Source organism: Coenobita brevimanus, chromosome 87 (genome assembly GCF_032717465.1).
Source record: "Coenobita brevimanus isolate Jiangsu-jjx chromosome 87, ASM3271746v2, whole genome shotgun sequence".
Taxonomy (NCBI): Eukaryota; Metazoa; Arthropoda; class Malacostraca; order Decapoda; family Coenobitidae; genus Coenobita; species Coenobita brevimanus.
The window spans coordinates 5,208,113-5,217,189 of record NC_137040.1 but is presented as its reverse complement, the minus strand read 5'-3'; the positions used below and the strand labels follow the sequence as shown (position 1 = coordinate 5,217,189).

Below are 9,077 nucleotides of genomic sequence, written 5' to 3'. Positions count from 1 at the left end.
ACCAGACAGACAGGGATAAAGCAACAACCTGTACAGTTGTCCTTGTGTATAATACAGGAAGTTCTCGTTATATGCTGCTTTTTTTCTCTCTCTCTGATAAATTCATAGTAAATTACGAAAAGATTGCCTGTTAATGTTCCATTGCTACCCATAAAGCCTGTTTACTTATTTCCTTCTATTTACATTTTCGTTTGTGTGAAGAATGTTATTTTACAAAACACTGTCGACATACTGTACATATAACATGAACTTACTGTATATTTGTTGCCCACATTCTGTAAAGGAATTTCTCTACAATGGAACCTCCAGGCATTTCTCTACCGACGCAGCAACATCGCAGCAACATAATCCTTCATATGCTCCCCTATCTATGCAGTACCTCACTCTCCCACCTGATTCTCAGTCTACCTCTTCTTCTCTCATCCGTCCCAATCCCATAGATTCAAACACCTGGCATCTTAAACACAGGACACATTTCGTAAGTTTATTGATTGCTGATACAGACACGTGAGTGAGAGAGGAAAGTATAAGCTAGGCTGAATGAGAGAGGATTGTGAGGGAATGAGGATGAAGAAAGGTGAGTGAGCAAGGTGGGAAATTATCTGAAAAAAATGTGGAAGCGAAAGTGAGACAGGTGGGCGAGTGTGGATAAATGAGAAGTTTGTGTGGCTGGGGGCGAGGGAAAAGGCTTGGGCACCTGTTGTATTCGAAAACACTATCTATCAGTTTCGAAGCATGGTGACGAAACACACTATAATCGGTGGACGAGAAGCAGGTATGACCCTTCAGTTCATTATGTCTGAACGATAGTTTTCACCGCATTCTCTATTACCATACTCGAACGCCATAGGTACCCACCGATCATGTGGACTGGCTTTAAGAAAAAGGTAGGGTAGCAAGGATGAATGAAACAGGTGAAGGAGCAAGTGTGAGTGAAAGAAGTGAGGGAAGTTAGTGAGCAAGTATGAGTGAAAGACTAGAAACATTAGAGGGAGAGAGAGAAATAAGCGAGTAGACCAGGTTGGGCCGACAACGCTGGAGTAGAGGCAGTCAGTGAGTGACCAGGTATGAGTGAGAGAGGTGTGTGAGTGAATGTGGTGGATATAACATGATGGTAGGTTGAGCAGATCCTGCTATTCCCACACCCAGGCCTTGGTGGTGGTGGTGGTGGCAGCGGCGCCTTGGTTCCTCACGTCAATCCCGCCACTGTACCCGCTACCGTAGACTGTGAGGAAGAGAGGGGAGGGGTGTTAGTGGTGATTGTGGAAACGGATGGTGATAGTGATAGTGATTATTTCAGCTCTGGTTGAGAGAGAGAGAGAGAGAGAGAGAGAGAGAGAGAAGAGCAGGGGACCTTGAATACTGTGTCCTCTTGGTGAAGGGATGTTGGATTCCCGCCATCCAGCATTTGTATTGCAAACAGCTTGTACATTCTTTGCAGCAGAGGGAGGAGGGGGGAAGAAGATCGAAGCTGAGACTTCCCCATGTTGTCAAACAAATTAATGTCTTACCTCACATGTAGACCTACTCACCCCAGACAATTAGAACCTGGACAAGGGGTGATGATGATGATGATGATTTACTGCAAATTCTTCCCTTACTCCCGTGGCATCAGGTCTATATCAGTGTTCCAGAAGTTATGGTAATGGGTGTTCTTCAATTATCTCGCCACTAGTATAGTAGTGTATTAACACCCCATGATCGCGTTTGTTATTGCTGTGGTCCAAGGCTATTCTAGACGTGAACCCTATGGAGAACAGTTTGATATTGTCCTTCCCATGTAGTTCACCATCATCCTTTCAGGAGATAGGGAGGAGGATGAGAGACGTTTGTATAACCAGGTAGCGGAATCGCGTGGTTATATCGGTGCCACCACAAGAAGGCGTCCCTTTCCAACACCCATGATGATGTTTACCACATTCATGCCACAGGCATTCACGTATTGCTATTTTGCAGATTTTGATGTTATTCCTACTAACCATAAACAATATTAGCAAAGAAAAGTGTAACCTTTTCAGTCCAAGGATTTCATATTTTTATTGCTGTCTCATGACGATTTTACTCAGGAGAGACTTCTCAAACTGCAGGGGTTAAGTACCGCCTTCATAAACCCCATGGCTAACAAATAATTTCCCAAACTTAATACATTTGTTTGGTGGATTCCTAATTAAAATTAAAAAGACGTCCTCATGGAAAAGAGAAAACAATAACAGCCAACCCCATTACTCTTTTTAAGATGCAGGGGACTGATACTAGGCTACCTTAGTCCAGTACCTTAAAAGGAAGATGACCAGCATACGAACCTTGATGGCATTACGTAACAGAAAACCCAGGTCGTTACTCCGACTGGGTTATTCTAAGCAACATACCACCAAGGTCTTCGTGGGAAAGGGTTTAAAACATATAAACAGATGAAGATGAAAGAGAGTTATAGCCAGAACAATGATAGACCTAGTGGTGGTGGTGGTGTGGCATGAGGTGCTAACCCGGTGTGCTGTGTGGTGTGATATACTTTGTGGTTGTGGGGGGGGGGGGTACGAGGCAGTAGCATAAACGTGTGCTGTATGGTAGTAACTGACTTCGTGGGATGATGGTTAGTCATGATAGATGGTGTTCTGTGTGATTGACTGACCGAGTGGTGGTGTAATAACTGCTCTGGTGATGGGGTATTGTGTTGGGGTGATATTGGCTTGGTGTGGTGTTGGTGTGGTAGTTGTGGTGGTGGTGATAGTGTGGTGTGGGGTGGTGGCAGCATTGTGATGATTTGCCATGATGCACTGATGTTGATGATGGGCTGAGACAGAAAGTGTGATAATAAGGACAGTGACTGACCTGGTGGGGGTGTGGGGGTGTAGCATGAGGCGGTGACGTAGACGGTGTGTTGTGTGGAGCTGGTGACGTAGACTGGAGCTGTGGTCGTCACATAGTACGTCACAGGCTTTGTCTCTACGATATATGAGGGCTGTATCTCGGTCACATACGAGGTCTGCCGTTACAAAATGCTTTAAGAAGTACCAGTAATATCTTAGAGCAACACACACACACACACACACACACACACACACACACACACACACACACACACACACACACATCTTTCATCAGACCAACCCTGGAGTATGCTTCAGTAGTCTGGAATTCTCATCTCAAGAAACACATACAGTACAATAGATAAGATTGAAAAAGTTCAAAAGGCCGCTACAAGATGGGTACCAAGCTTAAGGGATCTAAGCTATGAAGAAAGACTAGAAAAACTGAATCTGCCAACACTACAGGAGAGAAGGAAAAGAGGCGACATAATTATGCTATATAAATGCATAACAGGGAAGGAGAAAATAGACATAAGTCAAAATATAACCTATGGGGAAGCATCAGCAAGAGGACACTGTGAAAAAAAAAAAAAAAAAAAAAAAAAAAAGGCGATAAGGACGTAAGGAAATTTAGTTTCCCAAATAGGGCAATTGATCAATGGAATACACTACCGAATGAAATGGTGTGTGCCAAAAAATTTCATAAATTTAAGGAGATGTATGATGAAAATGGTTTAAGACACGGGACATTACGAGCTTGGCTCATTCCTGTAAACATACAATTAGGTAAGAACACACACACACACACACACACACACACACACACACACACACACACACACACACACACACACACACACACACACACAGCGCATTTGCGTTTCTCTACTCGGTTTACAGGGGCATCATAATAGGCCTCACATCACCCCATTATTACCTCTACCAAGGAGGTTACGTTTTTGCTGGCGTTGGTTTATTTGTTTGTCTCTTTGACTGTATACTTGCTTGTCTGTCTGTCTGTTAGCAACTTTACTCAAAAAGTTATGAACGGATTTTGATGAAATTTTGTGGAAGGGTGGGCAATGGGCCAAGGAAGAAATGATTAAATTTGGGGACGGATCCGGTTCCGGATCCTAAGTATCCCGCACAATATCTTCAAAAGTTCTCAGTGAATTTCAATGAAATTTTGTGGAAAAGTGAGCCATGGACAAAGAATTGATTAAATTTGGGGGTGGATCCGGATCCGGATCTTGAGCCTATATCCACTGATCCGAATCAGGATCCTTTTCAGTGGCAATGGCATTGGCGGAGGTATGCGATCTCTGTTTTCTTGTTTGCTGATATGTTTACTACCAGCTTTGTAAGTAGGCTCCTGGCTTTCAGGAAACAATTGCAGGTTTTCATTCAGTACAGAATCACTTGAAGTGAAAAGTAGAGTACTGAAAAGTGACAGGAATGATTGGAGAAATAAGAAGAGAGGAGGGCACACACACACACACACACACACACACACACACACACAAGTTAAGAAGAGGAGAGCACTACATTGAGTGAATTATGGTCGCCACCACCTACCACCATGTTTAGTGATCTAATATAAGATGATAAGCAGACTGGTGAATAACATTAAAATTTTGCCAGAAACTCACCTTGTCGATGAATTTTGTCTGGTATGCTGTTTGAGTGACAACTTTATGAACACTCAGTGTCTTGGTCTGGTACACGGTCGTACACACCTGAAGCATCGTAATAAAGCCATATGTTACAGTTTGCATAGTATTCTGATCCTTAGACCCAAAGCGTCATAATGCATCCATATACTTCAGTTTAAATCATACTTTGCTTCATTCATCTAAAGCGTCATAAAAGATCTTTATTTTACAGTTTAAAATGTACTTTGATATACACACCTAATAGCATCATAATACATCCATGTACTGTTTTACAGTTCAGTGTGTACTTTGATCCTTGATACTTAACTGAGTTATATTGGTGTAGATCAGTTCAAGTATATAGTACAGTATGAACAAGTTACTGCATTTCAAAAGCATATTTTTTTTCATTTCTCTATATCTATCATCTAATCCCTCATTTCTCCATTAGGAACATATGGATCTTAGCTTAGTCTAGACATCTGGAGTGGCAGTGACCGACTGCTCTTACCTAAGTGCCATTATGTGAGTAATAAACCCCCAACCACCCCTGGATATAAACCCTTATAGGTCACATCCTGTGAGAACTTTGACCTACAAGACATTACGTATTCTTCTGGTTCTATACAGTATTATAGTTACCGCCCAAAGCAGTAAATGGTTTCCTGGGCTACAAGAAATCATTTGGTTTGTCACTCAGAGCAGAGTCACAGGATTTGAGGTAGAACTACATCAAATGATAGGAACGGTGAACGCCCCCACCAACCACACAAAAGTAAAAGATACCGGTTTCTTACAGGTCTGGGCTTTGGTCTAGGTTCTGGTCTGGGTTCCGGTTGCGGTGCGCCATACTGAGGTGTGGCATCTGAGCATCCCACCACCATCATCACCACACACAGCATCACCACCAGTCTCCTCTCAACCCTGTGGAGTAGTGCAAGAGCTAGGGGTAAGTAGTCCTTCCCCCATCCGTCTCCACCACTACCACAACCACTTAACACAGTATGCAAACGTTTCCCTTCTTTGTGGAATATTGGAGTGGTGTGGAGAAGATACTAGCTAAGAACTCGTTCCTTGTACAAAATAAAACCATAACTTGGGCAGACACTAAGACACGAGTTACACATACAAACTATCGTGTGTGAATAAAATGTAAATAAGCCTCTCACGGTACAGAACCTCAGTACACATACTTTAAGAAAAGCATGTATGTATGTATGAGTGTATGTATGTGGAGTGCTATGTACTGATCAGGGTGAATCAGTGTTCTTACATTTTTCGCAGGATGTTAGGCGAGTATGTGAATCCGAGTGTGTACCGTCCTTGTTGTCCTCCCCCTTCCTTTGCCTCCGTCCTGACAGCGTGAAGGATGTGTACTGTCACGACCAGCTACACCACTCACTATATATACTGAACACACACACACACACACACGCACACACACACACACACACACACACACACACACACACACACACACACACACACACACACACACACACACACACACGCACACACACACACACACACACACACACACACACACACACACACACACACACACACACACACACACACACACACACACACACACACACACACACACACACACACACACACACACACACACACACACACACACACTGCACCGCCAACAACAAAACAGGTATCGCAACTCTCCCGTGCATAACATTCTGGATCACTTGACTAATATTTTTGAATTACTGCTCTACAAGTCCTGTTTCAGAGACCATGTATAACTCCGTAATGTGTCATCCATTAAGATAAAATAATAAGGGATCAGCATAATTATTTTTTTACTCAGAATTACCAGATGCACCGATGCATATGGGAAAAACGTCCCTCAGTCTTACTTACTGGAACCAATGTACGAGTATGAGTAACTTTTTTTTTTTCTTTTGTTCATTCTCGGTTGTCTGCCCTTCCTTCCAGCATAGTTAGTGAGTTGTATGCTCACTGGCTTAGGATATTTCGCAAAAGCTTTTGCAGAGCGATTTATTATGCATACTACTCCTTAAAGTCCTTCTAGATGTCACTGATATTATGCTGGTATTAAGTAGATAAAACACACTACGTAATATTAACGTGCGATATCCAGAATAAATGACTAAGAAGTGCTACAGAAAGTCTCTCAAGGCAACGAGAATATGTCCACAATGTCATCAGTAGCTTAAGAATCACATGTTTTATCTGGAGGAAATTTTTAACATTAACATTATTTATATTTGTTGGTGCTTAGTTACATTTTTGACCCCTGGGGAAAATTTATAATAACATGAATCTCACTACTGGTGGAAACTGAGGTCATTATGGTGGGGATTTTGCTAGTGAGACAAATTGCTGGTTGGTAAACAAAGCCAAGTTAAGGTCCCCACATCCTTCTCTTAAAACCATGCGTGCAAATTCAAGGAAAAAAAATTATGATGTGTCACTACCTATTTTTTTTTTTTTTTACCCCCTCCAGTCCGATGACATTTTCTATTTTGTTCATACTACCACCAGACGGTTTTTTCCCCGCTTAGGAGAGAAGGTAATGAAGGCTATATCTAATCCCTCCAATTCGAATTGCCTACAGTAGGGTGAAGATAATAATCAGGCAAAAATTAACAATATTCTAGGAAATACATCACCGTACTGAAGGGGTTGCCATAAATATGACAAAATGAACGCATGATTACTCGACTATGTGGATGTCTTATTATAGCCATGAAATTTGCTCTATGATTACCCACCATATACTTGCCCCTTGCTCCTAGGCGATAGGTCTCTCCTCAGCTAAATAAAGAATAAGCTAAAAATAAAAGTTCTGAAATAGTGAGTAGATTAGAGCATGAGAATCCGTATCGAAGGTGAATAAAACTGAAGAGTCAGGATTTAAAAAAAAAAAAAGAAAATCGTAGTAAAAGGATACGAGGATAAATAAAAGTACAAGGAAGTGGAAATTATCAAAGTAAACAAGGAAGCGGAAATGAGAAAAGCTAACGGAAGGGAGGAAGGAGGAGAGAACAAAGAAAAAAGTATGATACGGTAGTGACATTGATCGAGGGTTTGGCTAAAAGCGGTGCGAACAGTTTTGCACTCAGGCTCCTATGACTCACTCTTAGCTGAACAAAATTGTCTGACATTAACTGGAATAATATGCTAGAGTTGCTCCGATTATGGTTTGTATTCTCGGCGAAGGAGAACTGGAGTTGCTCGGGAGATGACTGATTGAGTTGAGCTGAGGGTGTTGCGATGGTTTGGGCATATGGAGAGAATGGATAATAAGCGATTGGTGAAAAAGGTAACTAGATCTGATGCGAGAGGTATAAGGCTGAGAAGAAGACCACGAATAGGATGGATGAACATTGTGAAGAGAGCGTTGGATGCGAGAGGGATGTCTGTTGAGCAAGAAAGAGTGGCTGTGCGTGACAAATAAATGGAGAGAAATTGTGAATGAATAAATGATGACGCAGCCCTGAGGGGATATTCTCCTGCATTTGGTCTGATCAGCTAATCAGGTCAGGTGCGGGTAAGGGGATGGGTCTATTATGATGTGGCAGGGGTAAACCAGCTCTGCTGTCGGGCACTGCTGCGGATGTCACTGATTGCACCGCGCAGTTGACCATTGTGCGGTGTGGTGCGGTGAGGACCCTTCTCCCTTTTGGGGCTAAGATGCGAATGAATGTGTTGAGTAGATGAGTAAATTGGGAGTGTGTCGTCCTGTCTCGGCTACCTCCCTTTCCTTGGGGGAAGCAGCCTAGGTATATAGATAGATAGATTCTCGGCGGTTAAGGAAGCTCCCTAACATCTTTTCCTTACCGATTTATTTTTGTATACGACTGGCTAATATCGTTTTGTACGTTATTTATGCAGAGTATAATGATACTGGAAGGGCTGGAGTGACACGGAAGAAGACGACAAGGTGTAATAAGCCAAGTAAATCGCTCAGGAAGGGGTATTAGGGTTGGTGACGTCAGTATTAACCCAGGCTCCTATGACTCACCTTCATTTGAACACAATCGGCTAACGCTGAGGTTCCCGAACTTTTCGTGGTCATTCCCCACTTTTGCCAGAAAATCTATGATGATTCACTCCAGCTCTCAAAGGAGGAATTTTCCCCCCTTCCCCCTTTGAGAGTTACTTTAAATAACTCTAGGTTCTTGAGTTTTTCGTCTGCATTTAGCGGTATTTTATAACGTGTAATGGTACGAAATCTAGCACTGTTATAAAGATTTCTCTAAAGTTTTGAGGAAATATTAGAGGTTTGTACACTTTTGTAGTATGATATTTATTGAAGGGTCAGCATTCTTACTATCTATCTATCTATCTATTGCCAGACGCCTCAATCCCGTTTGGGGTGGCCACAAACAAATCGCCTCCAAGTCGCCCTGTCCCCTGCCATTTCACTGCCCTGCTCCCAACTCACACCCCCCTCTCTCATATACCTCTCCACTCCATCCCTCCATCTCATCCTCGGCCTCCCCCTCCCTCTTCCCCCCTCCACCTCACTCACATACACTCTCTTCGTCAGTCTTTCACCCTCCATCCTCTCCACATGGCCAAACCACCTCAGTGTGTTCCTCATAACACTTCCTATCACATCCACATCCAC

The 9,077-nt window shown here is 42.7% G+C and overlaps 1 protein-coding gene across 1 annotated transcript; it reads right to left on the bottom strand.

Annotated features, from left to right (window-relative positions):
* Positions 1 to 1,044: 1,044 nt before the first annotated feature.
* On the bottom strand, positions 1,045 to 5,813 carry LOC145410998 (uncharacterized). The gene is made up of 5 exons (XM_080281056.1): positions 5,736 to 5,813; positions 5,260 to 5,386; positions 4,460 to 4,546; positions 2,833 to 2,986; positions 1,045 to 1,225 (listed from the first exon to the last, which is right to left on the bottom strand). Coding segments are annotated over exons 1-5 (462 nt in total). The 5' UTR covers positions 5,738 to 5,813; the 3' UTR covers positions 1,045 to 1,133.
* Between the last annotated feature and the right edge of the window lie 3,264 nt (positions 5,814 to 9,077).

Excerpts from the sequence above, each read along its gene's own strand:
- LOC145410998 (XM_080281056.1), bottom strand. Across the intron at positions 2,987-4,459 it reads AGACAAAATTCATCGACAAG|ACCTCGTATGTGACCGAGAT; the intron begins GTGAGTTTCTGG and ends TTGTAACGGCAG. Across the intron at positions 1,226-2,832 it reads CACCCCCACACCCCCACCAG|TCTACGGTAGCGGGTACAGT; the intron begins GTCAGTCACTGT and ends TCTTCCTCACAG.